Consider the following 19783-nt stretch of genomic DNA (forward strand, 5'->3'; position numbering starts at 1 on the left):
ACAGGACCATCTCGTTACAGGAAAACAAGCTCAGGGATTCCACTGATTCTACATTATGTTGAATTGTATAATTATTTCATTATATATTACAATGTAACAATAATAGACGGAGATGGTTGTGGCTTGTGTAGTTGGGGGACAGGGTAGCTCCATTTTCTATTGCCAACTTCATAACCCTAGAAGGATGATTTTTTTCTTTTCTTTTCTTTTCTTTTTCTTTTTTTTTGAGATTGAGTCTTGGTGTTGTCAGCCTGGGCTGGAGTGCAATGGTGCAATCTCTGCTCACTGCAACCTCCGCCTCCTGGGTTCCAGCAATTCTCCTGCCTCAGCCTTCTGAGTAGCTGAGATTACAGGCACCCACCACCATGCCTGGCTAATTTTTGTATTTTTAGTAGAGATGGGGTTTCACCATATTGGCCAGGCTGGTCACGATGGTTTTTTTTTTTTGAGACAGTCTTGCTTTGTTGCCCAGGCTGGAGTGCAGTGGCGCGATCTTGGCTCACTGCAACCTCTGCCTCCCAGGTTTAAGCAATTCTCCTGCCTCAGCTTCCCAAGTAGCTGGGATTACAGGCACCTGCCACCACACCTGGGTAATTTTTGTATTTTTTGTAGAGACAGGGTTTCACCATGTTGGCCAGACTGGTCTTGAACTCCTGACCTCAAGTGATTCATTTGCCTCAGCCTCCCAAAGTGCTGGGATTATAGGTGTGAGCCATTGCACCTGGCCCTAGAAGGAAGATTTAACAGTAAAATATACTTAAATGCTGGGCTACCTCCGCAGACTAGCTCGGCCTCTTTGGGTCTCAAATCAGCCTGGCCGGGAGGCTGAGTGGAGGTTACAATCTCTGCTTTCTTGAATCCCAAGGGAGGGGTTTAAGCCAACTGCATTCCTGAGCTTTTGCCCAGAAGGCTGGCATCTTAGGAGGAAAGAGATAGATGGCTCCAGGCCGGGCGCAGTGGCTCACACTTGTAATTCTAGCACTTTGGGAGGTCGAGATGGGTGATTGCCTGAGCTCAGGAGTTTGAGTCCAGCCTGGCCAACATGGCGAAACCCCGTCTTTACTAAAAATACAAAAAATTAGCCGGGGGTGGTGACACACACGTGTAATCCCAGCTACTCGGGAGGCTGAGGCAGGAGAATTGCTTGAACCCGGGAGGCAGAGGTTACAGAGAGCCGAGATTGCACCCCTCCACTGCAGCCTGGGTGACACAGCAAGACTCTATCTAAAAAAAAAAAAAAAAAAAAAAAAAAATGAGAGAGAAGAGATGGCCCCAAATAGGGAAACCAAGGCCAGGAGAGGGGCCGAGCCTGCACAGGAGCTTCCTCGGTTTTCCGAGCGCCGGCCCCCCCTTCTCTGCCTGGGAGGAGGTGGTTAGAGTCCCCTGGGTGTGTGCCCCGCAGAGGGAGCTCTGGCCTCAGTGCCCAGTGTGCAGACCAATGAGAGCCCCAGAGAGAAAGACGGTCATTTCCTCCCTGCATCTTTCCTTGGGGCTTTAAAAACCACAGCCCTTGGGCAGGAGGGACCTTCGATCCTCGGGGAGCCCAGGAGACCAGAACATGGTGAGTCTCGAAGGGGAATGGGAGCAGGAAACTTTGTCCTGGGTCCCTCCCATCTCTGCTCCAGTGGGTCCTTCTCTCTCCCCAACTCTCGCCGTCAACTCCGTCTGTCTCTCTCTTTCCTTCTCTCTCCCTGTCTTCCACCTCCCACCTTCCCTCTCTCCTGCATCCCAGGCTCTCACACTCCAGGGCTGGGATGTGGCCATGGGAATAAGATTGTCAAGATTGTGGGAGCAACAGCAACCTCATGGGGCTGGGACCCGAGAAGATTCCCCAGGGGAGGGGACCCTTGAGTTGGGTCTAGTAAGGTGACTAAGAATTCCACAAGCAGCTGAGCGCAGTGGGTCACACCTGTGATCCCAGCACATTGGGGATTGTGCCAAGGCGGGAGGATTGCTTGAGGCCAGGAGTTCAAGACCAGCCTGGCCAACATAGTGAGACCCTGTCTGTATTTTTTTTTTTATTTAAAGAATTCCACAAGTGAAGAAATCTAGAACAGGCCTTCCAGGCAGTGGGAATGGCAGAGAAAATGTTGGGAGGCTGGAAAGAACCAGTTTGGAGGAATGGTCAAGTTACTCAGATGCTCTTGCAGATAGATGTTCTTTTCTTTTTCGACTTGGGGTCTTGCACTGTTGCCCAGGCTGGAGTGCAGTGGCACCATCATAGCTCACTGCAGTCTTGAACTCTTGGGCTCAAGTGATCCTCCCTCTTTAGCCTCCTGAGTATCTGGGACCACAGGCATGCACCACTATGTCTGGCTAATTTTTAAAATTTTTATTCTTGTAGAGATGGGTTCTTGCTATGTTGTCAGGGCTGGTCTCAAATTCCTGGCCTCAAGCCATCCTCCCACCTTGGTCTCCCAAAGCTCTGGGATTACTGGCATGAGGCCATTATGCCTGGTCGTTTGAGATGTTCTGCATGACAGAGATGGGGAAACTGAGGCCCAGGCAGGAGCAGAGATGGATGGGGACCCTCCGTGGTTGGTGGCAGAAGCAGGTTATGCCATGGATTCTGTGAGTGTCAGAAGGAATGCACCCCAGGCTAAATGAGGGTCCCTGGCATCCCTGCATCTGGAGGCCTGGGCACTGAGCCAGCAGAGCTGCGATTCAGCACCTGCTGTAACACAGGCATTGCTTTGCTTCATCTGTGTCAAAGAGGAAACGGAAGATGGTTTGGATGGACCAGGGAGGGGTCTGATGTTGCTTCATTCCTGCATTCCAACCTTGAGATCCGACTTGGGCAAACGAGACTCTCTGATTCTTCTTCTTTTTTTTTTCTTTCCAAAACATATTCCAAAGTTGGTAAAAACTCATTCTTGGCCAGGCGCGGTGGCTCATGCGTGTAATCCCAGCACTTTGGGAGGCCGAGGCGGGCGGATCACAAGGTCGGGAGATTGAGACCATCGTGGCCAACATGGTGAAACTCCGTCTCTACCAAAACTACAAAAATTAGCTGGGCGTATAAGCGGGTGCTTGTAGTCCCAGCTACTTGAGAGGCTGAGGCACGACAATAGCTTGAACCCATGAGGCAGAGGTTGCAGTGAGCTGAGATTGCTCCACTGCACTCCAGCCTGGCAACAGGGCCATCTCAAAAAACAAACATAGAAAAAAAAACTCATTCTCCCTGCCTATCCCAGAGCCTCTGACTCCTTTTCTTTCCTTTTATTTTGAGACAGAGTTTCACTCTTGTCGCCCAGGCTGGAGTGCAATGGCACGATCTTGGCTCACCACAACCTCTGCCTCGCGGCTTCAAGCAATTCTCCTGCCTCAGCCTCCCGACTAGGTGGGATTACAGGCATGCGCCACCACGCCTGGCTAATTTTTTGTCTTTTTAGTAGAGATGGAGTTTCACCATGTTGGCCAGGCTGGTCTTGAACTCCTGACCTCATGTGATCCACCCACGTTGGTCTCCCAAAGTGCTGGGATTACAGGTATGAGCCACCCTACCTGGCCCTCTGACTCCTTTTCATTGCCTCCTACCCTACCCGGGGCAACCATGGGATGCCAGTTTGTGGTGGATCCTTCCAAAAACAGTTTACAGATGCCTGAGAGCACAGATGCTTAGGGAACAAAGTAAGGACTAGTGTGATGCGGGGAACCCCAAAACTGAGCTCAGCTTCTGTCTCTACTATGAAATAGTTGTGGAGATCTGTCCTCTCCGTGCTTCTGTCTCCTTATCTTTTTGTTTTTTGAGACAGTGTCTTGCTCTGTTGCCCAGGCTGGAGTGCAGTGGTGTGATCTCAGCTCACTGTAACCTCCACCTCCTGGGTTCAAGTGATTCTCCTGCCTCAGCCTCCCAGGTAGCTGGGAATACAGGTGCCCGCCACCATGCCTGGCTAATTTTTGTATTTTTAGTAGAGACGGGGTTTCACCATGTTGGCCAGGCTGGTCTTGAACTCCTGGCCCCAAGCAATCTTCCCGCCTTGGCCTCCCAAAGTGCTGGGATTACAGGCGTGAGCCATTGCACCCAGCCTCCTTCTCCTTATCTTTAAGGTGAAGATAATACTAGAATCTACATCACAGGCTAGTTGAGAGAATTGACTGAGTGAATGCATGAAAAGTTCTTGTAGCAGTGCCTGGTATACAGTTGGTGCTCAATGTGGGTGACATTTCTATCCTTTCCCAGCCTTATAAATGGCAGTATGTTTTGTACAGTACTCTACATCTGGCTTTTTTAAATGAATAACATATAGTATTATTAACTAGCATTTATTGAGTGCTTACTGCATACCAGGCGTTGTATTAAGGCATTCATTAATTTCCCCTTAACCTTGAGGAAGGTACTTCATTCCCGTGTAGTTCAAGGGAGTTGCCTCCTCCTCCTCCTCCTTTTTTTCTTTTTTCTAGACAGGGTCTACTGAGGTCTTCCACCTCAGCCTCCTGAGTAGGTGGGACTACAGGTGCATGCCACCACGCCCAGCTAGATTTAAAATGTTTTGTAGAGGTGGGGTCTTGCTATGTTGCCCAGCCTGGTGCTTCTTTCTTTCTTTTATCAGCTGAGTAATATGCTAGTAGGAGGTTTCATCCCCTTCAATGGAAATTTAGTTTGCTTCTAATATTTGGTCTGTTTTGTTTTGTTTTGAGACAGAGTCTCGCTCTGTCACCCAGCCTGGAGGGCAGTGGTGCAGTCTTGGCTCACTGCACCTCTGCCTCCTGGATTCTGGTGATTCTCCTGCCTCGGCCTCCCAAGTAGCTGGTATCACAGCTGCGTGCCTCCACACATGGCTAATTTTTGTATTTTATTTTAGTAGAGACGGGATTTCACCATGTTGGCCAGGCTGGTCTCGAACTACTGACCTCGTGATCCACCCGCCTCAGCCTCCCAAAGTGCTGGGATTATAGGCGTGAGCCACCGTGCCTGGCTTCCAGCCACATTCTTTAACTCAGCATCTGCAGACCTTCCAGTCCTATCTTGGCCGCCTGCCAGCCATGCTGACCTTTCGTTTCTGCTGTGCACCACCTGCCCTTCCTCTCTCCTTTCTGCCTAGAATGCATGCCCCCCTACTCCCAATGCACTTTAGGCCTGCCTGGTAGCCACTCAAACAGAGGGCTCTGGGCTGGGCGAGGTGGCTCATGCCTGTAATCCCAGCACTTTGGGAGGCTGAGGTGGGTGGATCACGAGGTCAGGAGATCAAGACCATCCTGGCTAACACGGTGAAACCCTGTCTCTACTAAAAATAAAATTAGCCAGGCATGGTGGCGGGCACCTGTAGTCCCAGCTACTCGGGAGGCTGAGGCTAGCAAATGGTGTGAATCCAGGAGGTGGAGCTTGCAGTGAGCTGAGATCGCGCCACTGCACTCCAGGCTGGGGACAGAGCGAGATTCTGTCTCATAAAAAAAAAAAAGAGAGAGAGGGCTCTGGGGCTCAGCTCTCAGGAGTTTCTCTCCTGTCTCTGTTCTTGCTAACCGAGAAGACTTGGAGAAGTCTGTTCATTTCTCTGTAGCCTCATTTCTCTCTTCTGGAAAATGAGTGTTGCTGTTGCAACAAGTAAGTCTCATAGGGTTGCTTTGTGGGTTCAATGAGATAATACACGAGAAAGGCTCAGGACAGCCTGGCAATGATTATGGCTGTTCTTGTAGGTACTGCGCCTTCTCCTTCACCCTGTTCTCATCTGATCGTTCACATCTTGCGGCCAGCACCCTTGTCTAAGCCACCGTCATGCCTCACGTCACCTGGACAGCTCCAATCTCCGTTTCTTCCCAGCTTTTGCTCTCTGTCCCTTTCTCCATGCAACAGACAAGGGTTGTTCCTCTAATGAGCATGTGAATTTAGGAACAATAATAGTACCCTGCCCTTTGTGCTGTTGTCACATAGATATGCACTGTGATTAGGAAATTACTAAGCCAACACCTGGGAAGCACATGGAATAGTGCCGGGCAATTAGAACCCCCAGAGTGGCCCTGGACCTGCACTGCCCAATATGTGGGCCACGTGCCACAGTGCAGCTACCTACATTTATTTTTCACTATTTTATTTTATTTTATTTTATTTTACTTTATTTATTTTATTTTTGAGATGGAGTTTTGCTCTTGTTGCCCAGGCTGGAGTATAGTGAAGCGATCTCGGCTCACTGTAGCCTCCACCTCCCGGGTTCCAGCGATTCTTCTGCCTCAGCCTCCCAGATAGCTGGGATTACAGGCGCACACCACCACTCCTGGCTAATTTTTGTATTTTTAGTAGAGACAGGGTTTCACCATGTTGGTCAGGCTGGTCTTGAACCGCTGACCTCAGGTGATCCACCCGCCTGGGCCTCCCAAATTGCTGGAATTACAGGCGTGAACCACCGTGTCCAGCCTATTTTATTTTTTAGAGATGGAGTCTCGCTATGTTGCCCAGGCTGGAGTGCAGTGGCACGATCTCGGCTCACTACAACCTCCACCTCCTGGGTTCAAGTGATTTTCCTGCCTCAGTCTACTGAGTAGCTGGAATTACAGGTGCCTGCCATCACACCCAGCTAATTTTTGTATTTTTAGTAGAGACGGGGTTTCACTATGTTGGCCAGTCTGGGCTTGATCTCCTGACTTCAAGTGATCCACCTTCCTTGGCCTCCCAAAGTGCTGGGATTACAGGAGTGAGCCACCACGCCTGGCCTCACCCTAGATCTTGGAGGTCTTTCCACATCATTATATAAACATTCTTTTTGTCTGTTTTTTTCTTTTTTGTAGGGATAGGGTCTTGCTAGGTTACCCAGGCTGATCTTGAACTCCTGGGCTCAAGCAATCCCCCTGCTTCAGCCTCCCAAAGTGCTAGGATTACAGGCATGAGCCACTGCACCTGGCCAACTTTTCCATTCTTTTTGATAGCTGTGTAGTATTCTGTTGCCTGGATGTACCATCATTAATTTAGCCAGTCCCCTCTTGCTGGACATGTCAGTTATTTCCAGTCTTTGGAGAGGTGCTGCAGTGGCAAACTTTGCAAGCCGTTTGCGTCTGAAGATCCCGGAAACCACAGGACGTTGGAATCAGCATATTTTTTCTGCCTTTCTGAAGTCAACCAGAGGAAAGGACTGAGTGAGCTCATGGCAGGAAAGGAGCTTTGTCAGCTGATGAGGGAGTGACAAGGCGATGTCAGAGCAGAGGGTGGGGAGGCTCCCCTTACGAGGGTCTGAGTCATTCTGCAGTCAAGGATTGCTGGGAGCTTGCGAAACCAGCAGAGGCCAAATTTACCTTCATGCGTCACAGCCAAAGGGAACATTCAAAATATTTAACAATGTGCTAAAGTGCAGAGGTCCCCCGGGCAGGGTCTGGGGCCTCCTGCTGCACCTAGCATTAACTCTTTAGTGACATGAACGTGGCGACCTGGAGTGGGGGTGTCCCAGAGTAGGAAACAGGAACTTAGGGTGCTGGGAGCGGGCAATAGAAGAAGTGGGTGGCTGAGGGCAGGGGCTGTTTACCAGTGAAAATATTTTTAAAAATGTTAACCTTCTATTTGGAAATATTTTCAAACTTATGGAAAAATGACAAGAATGGAACAGGCTCATATACATATACATTTTACCCAGACTCTCCAAATTTACTGTATCTGTCTCTCCATTATCCATCCATCCATCCATCCATCCGTCCATCCATCCATCCATCTGTCCATCCATTCATCCATCCATCCATCCATCCATCCATCCATCCATCCATCCATCCATCCGTTATCTAGCTATTTTTTTTTTTTAGACAGAGTCTTGTTCTGTTGCCCAGGCTGGAGGGCAGTGGCGCAATCTTGACTCACTGCAACCTCCACCTCCCAGGTTCAAGCGATTCTCCTGCCTCAGCCTCCCAAGTAGCTGGGACTACAGGCACACACCACTGGGCCCAGCTAATTTTTTTGTACTTTTAGTGGAGATGGGGTTTCACTATGTTGGCCAGGCTGGTCTTGATCTTCTGGCCTCAAGTGATTACAGGCATGAGCCACCATGCCCAGCCCATTATCTATGTATCTATCTATCTATCTATCATCTATCTCTCAATCATATCTCCATGTACCCATTGTCTATCAGTCATCTATCTATCCATCATCCATGCATCCACTCATTCACCCATTCATTATCTATCCATCCGTTTATTTATATCCATCCATCTTTCTATCACTTTTTTTTTTTTTTTTGAGACAGAGTCTTGCTCAGTCAAGGCTGGAGTGCAGTGGCATGATCTCAGCTTACTGCAACCTCCGCCTCCCAGGTTCAAGTGATTCTCCTGCCTCAGTCTCTGGAGTAGCTGGGATTACAGGTGCGCGCCAACACTCTGGCTAATTTTTGTATTTTTAATGGCCTTTTGTGACTGGCTTCTTTCACTTAGCATCATGTTTTCAAGATTCATCCACATTGTAGCATGTGTCAGCCCTTCCTTTTCATGGCTGAGTAATATTCCACCACGTGGCTAAACCCCACCTTTTTCATTCACTCATTAGCAGATACTGACATCTTATCTTTCAATAATTTACTCATGGATATGATTCCACCAGTAAATGCCCACTGCCCATAGCCTGGCTAACCTTGGGCAGGTGCAATGTAAGGGAACTAGAAAAAAAAAAAAAAACTATCCAGGCATGGTGGCTTACATCTGTAATCTCAGCACTTTGGGAGTTCAAGGCAGGAGGGTTGCTTGAAGTTAGGAGTTTGAGACCAGCCTGTGCAACAAAGCGAGACCCATCTCTACCAAAAAAAAAAAAAAAGAAAAAAAATACAAAAATTAGCTGGGTGTGGTGGTGCACAGTTGTAGTCCTAGCTACTCGAGAGGCTGAGGCAGGAGGATTGCTTGAGCCAGAGGGGCTGGGGTGACAGTGATCCATGATTGCACCACTGCACATAAGCCTGGGTGACAGATCAAGACCCCGTCTCAAAAAAAAAAAAAAAAAAGAAATATAAAACGGGGCTGGGCGTGGTGGTTCATGCCTGTAATCCCAGCACTTTGGGAGACCAAGGCGGGAGGATTGCTTGAACCCAGGAGTTCGAGACCAGCCTGGGCAATACAGTGAGACCCTCCTCTTTAAAAAAACATTAAAAATTAGCTGGGCACAGTAGTATGCACCTGTAGTCCCAGCTGCTTGGGAGGCTGAGGCAGGAGGATCACTTGAGCCTGAGAAGTCAAGGCTGCAGTGAGCCAAGATCGCACCCCTGAGCTACAGCCTGGGTGACAGAGTGAGACTCAGTCTCAAAAAAAAAAAAAAAAAAAAATAGTGGTTCAGGGATGTGGATCCGAGCTCTTCAATAACTGACAAATAATAATACCAATGGCTGCCACTTCTTGTCCTCTTCTCTGTGTCAGGCGCTGTGCTAGGTGCTTAGGCATTTTTCATCTTATTTAATCTTCGAGGTGAGTGTTTTAAAGGTATAAAAACCAGGCCGGGTGTGGTGGCTCATGCCTGTAATCCCAGCATTTTGGGAGGCCAAGGCAGGCAGATCACGAGGTCAGGAGTTCGAGACCAGCCTGACCAACATGGTGGAACCCTGTCTCTACTAAAAATACAAAAATTAGCAGGGTGTGGTGGCAGGTGCCTTTAGTCCCAGCTACTCAGGAGGCTGAGGCAGGAGAATCGCTTGAACCTGGGAGGCAGAGGTTGCAGTGACCTGAGATCGTGCCACTGCAGTCCAATGTGGCGACAGAGCGAGACTCCATCTCAAAAAAAAAAAAAAAAAGTACAAAACTCCATCTGCAAATTCAAATATTTAGAGCTGCAAATACAGCTCTCAGTATTTCCAGAATGATTTCTATTTCTTGCTGTCCGCTTTTCTCTGGGTTGGTGTCAAAGTGGCCTTCAGGACTGGGCTAGCTCCATAGGTCACAAAACTCACCTCTTGGAAATGGTCAGGGGCAGCCTGTCTGGTTTGCATTCCGGCCTGTATGGGTTCATATCCTCTCTGAGTGACCTGGAACAGCCTACTTCACCTTCTGGTGCCTCGTGCTTCTTCATCAGCGAAATGGGCATTTTTTTTTCTTTCTTTTTTTTTGAGGTGGAGTCTCACTCTGTCGCCCAGGCTGGAGTGCAGTGTCGCTATCTCAGCTCATTGCAACTTCCACCTCCCAGGTTCAAGTGATTCTCCTGCCTCAGCCTCCCGAGTAGCTGGGATTACAGGTGCCCGCCACCACGCCTGGCTAATTTTTGTATTTTTAGTAGAGACGGGGTTTCACCATGTTGGCCAGGCTGGTCTCGAACCCCTGACCTCAGGTGATCTGCCCACCTTGGCTTCCCAAAGTGCTTGGGTTATAGGTGTGCACCACCACACCTGGCCTGAAATGGGCATATTAACAGAAGCTCCTTGTAGGTTGTGGTCAGGATGGAAAGAGCAAATTCCATGCCGCATGCATAGTAGATGCTCAGTAAGTACTGGCTGCTTTTGGGTGATCACTCAGTGCCCTGATGGGTGCTTTACTGCAGTGTCTGGTGCCTCTGGACACAGATTTCACCTACAAGGCTTTCTCCAGTCCAGCTGCCATGGACTGCAGCCTTTCTTTCTTGGGTGCATGACAGCTTCCTTCAGCTCTGTCTGGGAAGAAGTGATCAGGACCTTTTTGTTCTTTTTTTTTTTTTTTTTTTTAGATGGAGTCTCACTCTGTTACCCAGGCTGGAGTGCAATGGGGCTATTTCGGCTCACTGCAACCTCTGCCTCCTGGGTTCAAGCAATTCTTCTGCCTCAGCCTCCCGAGTAGCTGGGATTACAGGCGCCCACTACCACGCCTGGCTAATTTTTGTATTTTTAGTAGAGACAGGGTTTCACCATGTTGGCCAGGCTGGTCTCGAACTCCTGACCTCAGGTGATCTGCCCGCCTCGGCCTTCCAAATTGTTGGGATTACAGGCGTGAGCCACTGCATCCATCCTATTTTTTTTGTTTTTGAGATAGGGTCTCGCTCTGTTGCCCAGTCTGGAGTGCAGTGGTGCAATCTTGGCTCACTGCAACCTCCGCCTCCTGGGTTCCAGAGATTGTCCTGCCTTAGCCTCCCAAGTAGCTGGGACTACAGGCACACGCCACCACACCTGGCTATTTTTTTTTGTATTTTTAGTAGAGATGGGGTTTCACCATATTGCCCAGGCTGGTCTAGAACTCCTGACCCAAGTGATCCACCTGCCTCGGCCTCCCAAATTGTTGGGATGACAGGCATGAGTCACTGCACCTGGCCTGTTCTTAATTTTATTATGGAAAGTTTCAAACACACAAAAGTGAAGAGAATATTATAAGCCCCTATGAATCCACCACTGCCATTCTTAGTCATCTATAGCCCTGCCCTCCTTCCTCCCTCTGTCCCTCTGTCCCTGTCTGCTTTCTTCCTCCCTAATTCCCTCCTCCCTCCTTTGTTTCTTTTCTTTCTTCCTGCCTTTCTCCCTTTCACCCTTCTTCCCTTCCTCATTTCCTCCTCCTTCCCTCCTTCGTTCCCTCCTCTCTCTCTTCTCCCTTTCTTCCTCTTCCCTTCCTTCCCACCTCCTTCCCTTTCCTCCTCTCTCTCCCTCTAGTTATTCCTTTTGCTGGAGTGTTTTTTGTGGAGTCCTAATTAGGGAAAAGGAGTCAGGCTGGCAGGACCGAGGGAAAGCAAAAAGAGGAAGCAGATAAACTGTGCATCTGCCTCTCTTCAAGGTCTAGGACACACAGCTCTCCTGTGCAAATAAGTCCCAATTTTCCTGCATCCAGCTATCGCCAGCCACTCAGCTAATAGAAAAGTGCAAGTTAGCTCACTGCAACCTTGGTGTTGTTGGTACTTCACAGAGCCCTTTTCACACACAGCACAAGCCCCATCGTATAAAATCACTAGCGAGCCTTTGTCTCTTTGCAGTTAGATCCTTTCTTGCTGACCTGCCCATTGCACTCTTGCAACACATTTTCCTACTTTCTCTAATAAATCTACTTTGCTTTACCTACAACTGTCTTGGTAAATTCTTTTACCCTGCATCACTGGCCCCAAATAGTCACATTTACCTGTGACATTATTATTATTTTTGTGAGAGAGGGTCTCACTCTGTTGCCCAGGCTGGAGTGCAGTGGCGTGATCACAGCTCACTGCAGCCTTGACCTCCTAGGCTCTAGTGATCCTCCCGCCTCACCCTTCCAAGTATCTAGGACCACAGGAGCACACCACCATACCTGGCTACTTTTTTTCTGTAGAGACAGGGGTCTTGCTATGTTGCCCAGGCTGGTCTCTAACTCCTGGGCTCAAGCAATCCTCCCACCTTGGCCTCCAAAGTGCTGGGATCACAGGCATGAACCACAATGCTTGGCAAAAAAAATCTATTTCTTATTCCTGTTTGTATCTTCCTCTTGCTGCCCCCAAACATTTTGTTCTGGGTTGGCACCAGGATCCTACAATCAGTCTTAGTGTCCCAAGAAGAGAGGCAATCGGGGATTCGGTGCCATTGATGTGAGGCAGCAGGAAAGACGCAGAACCATCTGTGAAGTAATTTTTGCGGAAAAAAAAAATCGTACCTAAATTTAATCAAAGTTCTAGATCTCAAACTACCACTTTACAGCAAAACCAAGGGAGAGAGGAACAGGTTAAATAACACTACACCTAAAAAATGAGCAAAATCTACTTGAAATTGATAACTCCTGGCCAGGCGTGGTGGGTCTTGCCCGTAATCCCAGCACTTTGGGAGGCTGAGGTGGGCAGATCACGGGTCAGGAGTTCGAGACCAGCCTGACCAACATGGTGAAACCCCGTCTCTATTAAAAATACAAAAATAAGCCGGGCATGGTGGCACGCCACCTGTAATCCCAGCTACTCAGGAGGTTGAGGCAGGAGAATCGCTTGAACCCGGGAGGCAGAGGTTGCAGTGAGCCAAGATCGCGCTGCTGCACTCCAGCCTGGTGACAGAGTGAGACTCTGTCTCAAAAAAAAGAAATGGATAACTCCTCCTCCTAATGGCTTAGGGTTTTGAAATGATATCAGTTAGAACAGATGGGCTGCTGGCTAGGCATGGTGGCTCATGCCTGTAATCCCAGCACTTTGGGAGGCCAAGGCGGGCGGTTGGGAGGCCGAGGTTGGGAGTTCGAGACCAGCCTGACCAACATGGAGAAACCCCATCTCTACTAAAAATACAAAATTAGCCGGGCATGGTGGTGCATGCATGTAATCCCAGCTACTCAGGAGGCTGAGGCAGGAGAATCGCTTGAACCCGGGAGGCGGAGGTTGCAGTGAGCAGAGATCGCGTCACTGCACTCCAGCCTGGGCAACAAGAGCAAAACTGTCTCAAAAAAAAAAAAAAAAAGAACAGATGGGCTGCTTGGCTCTCTATGGGAGTTAACAAGGAGAAAAAGGGAGGTGTGGAGCAGTAGATGAACTTGCAGAGGGTCATGCGGGCTTCACATAGGGCAGTCAGGAACTGAACCCCAGGGGACTGACTCCAAAGCCAGTGCTCCTAACCTGAGTGCCATTCTGAGCTCACCATAACTGGACTACTGGAGCCCGGGGCAAAAGCATTCCCATAGATTCATGCCTGTAATCCCAGCACTTTGGGAAGCCGAGGCAGGTGGATTGTTTGAGGCCAGGAGTTTGATACCAGCCCTGGTAACATAGCAAGACCCCATCTCTACTAAAATTGAAAAAATAAGCCAGGCATGATGGTGTGTGCCTGTGGTCACAGCTACTTGGGAGGTGGAGGCTGCAGTGAGTCATGATCACACCACTGTACTCCAGCCTGGGTGACAAAGACCCTGTCTCTAAAAAAATTTTTTAAATAATATTTTTATACAATCTTTTTTTTTTTTTTTTCTGAGACAGAGTCTCGCTCTGTTGCTAGGCTGGAGTGCAGTAGCGCAATCTCGGCTCCCTGCAACCTCCACCTCCTGGGTTCAAGCGATTCTCCTGCCTCAGCCTCCTGAGTAGCTGGGACTACAGGCATGCGCCACCACACCCGGCTAATTTTTGTATTTTTAGTAGAGACAAGGTTTTACTATGTTGGCCGGGGTGATCTCGATCTCTTGACCTTGTGATCCGCCCGTCTTGGCCTTCCAAAGTGCTGGGATTTCAGGTGTGAGCCACCACGCCCAGCCCCATACAGTCTTTTAAAGAATCAAAATTAATGCAAAAAAAAATCCATGGTGAGAAAAAAAATCCAAATTTTAAGTAAAGACCATCTGCTTTCATTTGTTTGCTTTAGCACACTGCATTGTTGCACAACAGAAACTGTCGAGGCTGGTCCCCAACATTCTATTTTTATGGCCATTTTATACAGGCGCCCACAAGCCCTTTTCCCAACAAGGAACATTGTTTTCCAATCTACAGATGCCTCGAATTCTCAACTGGGCGGGTTTACCCAGGTTCACAGTGTGACAAGAACATGCAATCAGATTGGGCAACGTGGGGCTTTGTGTATAGTCATGGGTGTTTTGTGGTCTTGGGTACTTTTTCTAAGCTTTATAAACTTTTTCTTCTTCGTTCAAACTATGGGAATGGCCGGGCACAGTGGCTCATGCCTGTAATCCCAGCACTTTGGGAGGCCGAGGCAGACGGATCACCTGAGGTCAGGAGTTCGAGACCAGCCTGGCCAACATGGTGAAACCCCATCTCTACTAAAAATACAAAAATTAGCCAGGCATGTTGGTGGGCACCTGTAATCCCAGCTACTCAGGAGGCTGAGGCAGGAGAATCGCTTGAACCCAAGAGGCGGAGGTTGCAGTGAGCTGAGATTGTGCCACTTTACTCCAGCCTGGGCAATAAAGTGAGACTCTGTCTCCAAAAAAAAAAAAAAAGTAACAAGCGTTGTGTTGTGTACTGACCAGTCCGAATGGGTAGTGGCTACAGCCTTGCAGCAGGGCTAGACTTTTTTTTTGAAATGGAGTCTCGCTCTGTCGCCCAGGCTGGAGTGCAGTGGCACAATCTCGGCTCACTGCAACCTCCGCCTCCCAGGTTCAAGCAATTCTCTGCCTCAGCCTCCCAGGTAGCTGGGATTACAGGCGCCCACCACCTCACCCGGCTAAGTTTTTATATTTTTAGTAGAGGCGGGGTTTCACTGCATTGGTCAGGCTGATCTTCAACTCCTGACCTCGTGATCCACCCACCTTGGCCTCCCAAAGTGCTGGATTACAGGTGTGAGCCCCCGTGCCCGGCCAGTAGGTCTAGACTTTGACATTAGGTTGCTGGATCGTGGGGAAGCCCAGGGGCTTCGCAGGATGGGACTGAGGGGAGAGGTGGCAGGCTGGCAAGGGGTCCAACTAGCAAGGAATCATTTCATTTTTTTTTTTTTTTTGAGACAGGGTCTCACTCTGTCACCTAGGCTGGAGTGCAATGGTATGATCTCGGCTCACTCTAACCTCTGCCTCCTGAGGTCAGGTGATCCTCCTACCTCAGCCTCCGGAGTAGCTGGGACTACAGGCAAGTGCAACCACGCCCGGCTAATTTTTGTATTTTCAGTAGAGACGGGGTTTTGCCATGTTGCCCAGGCTATTCTCGAACTCCTGGGCTCAAGCAGTCCGCCCGCCTCGGCCTCCCAAAGTGCTGAGATGACAGGCGTGAGCTACGGCATCTGCCTCAATATTTTAATAAGTGGTGTGACTCCCTAGTTGACTCTCAGCCCTCAGCATCCCCATTTCCTAGTGAGAAAAAGCCACACGGGGGAAAAGCCACATGCCTGAGCCAGGATGCCCCCTACCCGGGCACATGTCTGCAGACTCATCCTCTCTGCTCTCTCCGATTCCCCTTAGGACTCCTTCGATTATACCACCCCTGATTATGGGCACTATGATGACAAGGATACCCTGGACCTCAACACCCCTGTGGATAAAACTTCTAACACGCTGCGTATTCCAGACATCCTGGCCTTGGTCATCTTTGCAGTCGTCTTCCTGGTGGGAGTGCTGGGCAATGCCCTGGTGGTCTGGGTGACGGCATTCGAGGCCAAGCGGACCATCAATGCCATCTGGTTCCTCAACTTGGCGGTAGCCGACTTCCTCTCCTGCCTGGCGCTGCCCATCTTGTTCACGTCCATTGTACAGCATCACCACTGGCCCTTTGGCGGGGCCGCCTGCAGCATCCTGCCCTCCCTCATCCTGCTCAACATGTACGCCAGCATCCTGCTCCTGGCCACCATCAGCGCCGACCGCTTTCTGCTGGTGTTTAAACCCATCTGGTGCCAGAACTTCCGAGGGGCCGGCTTGGCCTGGATCGCCTGTGCCGTGGCTTGGGGTTTAGCCCTGCTGCTGACCATACCCTCCTTCCTGTACCGGGTGGTCCGGGAGGAGTACTTTCCACCAAAGGTGTTGTGTGGCGTGGACTACAGCCACGACAAACGGCGGGAGCGAGCCGTGGCCATCGTCCGGCTGGTCCTGGGCTTCCTGTGGCCTCTACTCACGCTCATGATTTGTTACACTTTCATCCTGCTCCGGACGTGGAGCCGCAGGGCCACGCGGTCCACCAAGACACTCAAGGTGGTGGTGGCAGTGGTGGCCAGTTTCTTTATCTTCTGGTTGCCCTACCAGGTGACGGGGATAATGATGTCCTTCCTGGAGCCATTGTCGCCCACCTTCCTGCTGCTGAAGAAGCTGGACTCCCTGTGTGTCTCCTTTGCCTACATCAATTGCTGCATCAACCCCATCATCTACGTGGTGGCCGGCCAGGGCTTCCAGGGCCGACTGCGGAAATCCCTCCCCAGCCTCCTCCGGAATGTGTTGACTGAAGAGTCCGTGGTTAGGGAGAGCAAGTCATTCGCGCGCTCCACAGTGGACACTATGGCCGACAAGACCCAGGCAGTGTAGGCGACAGCCTCATGGGCCACTGTGGCCCGATGTCCCCTTCCTTCCCGGCCATTCTCCTTCCTCTTGTTTTCACTCCACTTTTCGTGGGATGGCGTTACCTTAGCTAACTAACTCTCCTCCATGTTGCCTGTCTTTCCCAGACTTGTCCCTCCTTTTCCAGCGGGACTCTTCTCATCCTTCCTCATTTGCAAGGTGAACACTTCCTTCTAGGGAGCACCCTCCCACCCCCCACCCCCCCCCACACACACCATCTTTCCATCCCAGGCTTTTGAAAAACAAACAGAAACCCGTGTATCTGGAATATTTCCATATGGCAATAGGTGTGAACAGGGAACTCAGAATACAGACAAGTAGAAAGATTCTCGCTTAAAAAAATGTATTTATTTTATGGCAAGTTGGAAAATATGTAACTGGAATCTCAAAAGTTCTTTGGGACAAAACAGAAGTCCATGGAGTTATCTAAGCTCTTGTAAGTGAGTTAATTTAAAAAAGAAAATTAGGCTGAGAGCAGTGGCTCACGCCTGTAATCCCAGAACTTTGGGAGGCTAAGGTGGGTGGATCACCTGAGGTCAAGAGTTCCAGACCAGGCTGGCCAGCATGGTGAAACCCCGTCTGTACTAAAAATACAAAAAATTAACTGGGCATGGTAGTGGGTGCCTGTAATCCCAGCTACTTGGGAGGCTGAGGTGGGAGAATTGCTCGAACCTTGGAGGTGGAGGTTGTGGTGAGCCATGATCACACCACTGCACTCTAGCCTGGGTGACCGAGGGAGGCTCTGTCTCAAAAGCAAAGCAAAAACAAAAACAAAAACACCTAAAAAACCTGCAGTTTTGTTTGCACTTTGTTTTTAAATTATGCTTTCTATTTTGAGATCATTGCAAACTCAACACAATTGTAAGTAATGATACAGAGGGATCTTGTGTACCCTTCACCCAGCCTCCCCCAATGGCAAGATATTGCAAAACTACAATGCAGTCTCATAACCAGGATATTGACATTGATACAGTGAAGATACAGGACATTCTCATCACCACAGGGATCCCCAGGATGCCCACCTCCCTCCACCCCCACACCCCAGCCGTGTCCCTAACCCCTGGCAACCAGGAATCCACTCTCCATTTCTATAATGTTGTCATTTCAAGAATGTTATTCAATGGAATCATATAGTATGTAACCTGTTTTGAGCTTAAAAAAAAAAGTATACATGACTTTAATGAGGAAAATAAAAATGAATATTGAAATGTTGTGTTATTTCTAGTGAATAATTGACTTTGCAGTAGGTATTAGTCCATTTTCACACTGCTGATAAAGACATACCCAAGACTGGGAAGAAAAAGAGATTTAATTGGACTTACAGTTCCACATTGCTGGGGAGGTCTCACAGTCATGGCAGGAGGCAAAGGCACTACTTACATGGTGGCGGCAAGAGAAAATGAGGAAGAAGCAAAAGTGGAAACTACTGTGAAACCCATCAGATCTTGTGAGACTTATTAACTACCACAAGAATAGCAAGGGAAAGACTGGACCCCATGATTCAATTATCCCCCCCTGGGTCCCTCCCACAACACATGGGAATTCTGAGAGATACAATTCAAATTGAGATTTGGGTGGGGAGACAGCCAAACCATATCACAATATTTCTGCTTGGATTGTGTAGTGTGCATGTGCATGGATTATCTAGAAATAGCGTGCAGACCAGCCAGCTGTGGTGGCTCATGCCTGTAATCCCAGCACTTTGGGAGGCCGAGGCAGGCAGATCACCTGAGGTCAGGAGTTTGAGACCAGCCTGGCCAACATGGTGAAACCCCGTCTCTACTAAAAATACCAAAATTAGCTGGTGTGTTGGTGCACACCTGTAATCTAAGCTACTTAGGAGGCTGAGGCAGGAGAATTGCTTGAACCCGGGAGGTGGAGGTTGCAGTGAGCCAAGATCACGCCACTGCACTCCAGCCTAGAGTGAGACTCTGTCTCAAAAAAAAAAAAAAAATTAAATTTAGAATTAGTGTACAGACCCAATGTCGTCCAACAGAAATATGATGTGGGCCACATGTATATCTTTGTTTTCTAGTAGCCACATTAAATAAGTAAAAAGAAATAGATGAAATACTTAATAATATAATAAATCATATGTTATATTAAGAACAATGAGGCTTATGTCTGTAATCCCAGCACTTTGGGAGGCCAGACTGGGCAACATAGTGAGGCTCCATCTTCAAAAAAATTAGTCTGAGCGTGGGGGCTCATGCTTGAAATCCCAGCACTTTGGGAGGCTGAGCTGGGCAGATCACAAAGCCAGGAGTTCGAAATCAGCTTGGCTAACATGGCGAAACCCCATCTCTACTAAAAACACAAAAATTAGCCGGACATGATGATGCACGTCTGTAATCCCAGGTACTCAGGAAGCTAAGGCATGAGAATCACTTGAACCCGGGAGGCAGAGGTTGCAGTGAGCTATGATTGTGGCTCGGCACTCTAGCCTGGGCGACAGAGTGAGACTCTCTCAGAAAAAAAAAAAATTTTTTTTTTAACGAAAAAATTAGCCAGTGTGGTTGGTAGTGCCTGTGGTCCCAGCTACTCGGGATGCCGAGGCTAGAGGATCGCTTGAGCATAGGAGTTTGAGGCTGCAGTGAGTTGTGACGCTGCACTCCAGCTTGGGTGACAGAGCAAGACCCTGTCTCCAAACAAACAAACAAACAAACAAAAAATTGCCTGAGTGTCTCGATGGACAGATGCTGCAGTCTCTTGAGCTTGCAGAAGTGGCTGTGAGTGGTGTCTGTGCCTGCTTGAGAGTAGACGTTGGTACCTGGGACAAGATCCTCTCTGTAACTTGCGCTCATTAGTACAGATTCCCCAGGCATCGAGGTCACGGGGAAGGACCTGAGCCCCAGCCGCCTTCAGCTCCTGGGGGTGGGCTCCCGGCAGCTCCCTCCTCAAGAAGACAACACCAGCCTTCTGGCCTCCTGGCCTTCTCCCACCTGCTCGGGTCTCTTCCATGGCTGCCCCTGACCTGGATAGTTTCCCTCTGCCTCTTTGCTGGACCTTTCTCCGCGTCCTTTGC

The 19783-nt window shown here is 49.2% G+C and overlaps 1 protein-coding gene across 1 annotated transcript; it reads left to right on the top strand.

Moving 5' to 3' along the window:
• The first annotated feature begins 918 nt into the window (after window positions 1–918).
• On the top strand, window positions 919–17981 carry C5AR1 (complement C5a receptor 1). The gene is made up of 2 exons (XM_003814114.5): window positions 919–1561; window positions 15676–17981. Exons 1-2 carry the CDS (start codon window positions 1559–1561, stop codon window positions 16723–16725), a joined length of 1053 nt encoding a protein of 350 aa, XP_003814162.2. The 5' UTR covers window positions 919–1558; the 3' UTR covers window positions 16726–17981.
• The last annotated feature ends 1802 nt before the right edge of the window (window positions 17982–19783 follow it).

The sequence above is a fragment of the Pan paniscus genome, chromosome 20 (assembly GCF_029289425.2).
Source record: "Pan paniscus chromosome 20, NHGRI_mPanPan1-v2.0_pri, whole genome shotgun sequence".
In the NCBI taxonomy this organism is placed as follows: domain Eukaryota; kingdom Metazoa; phylum Chordata; class Mammalia; order Primates; family Hominidae; genus Pan; species Pan paniscus.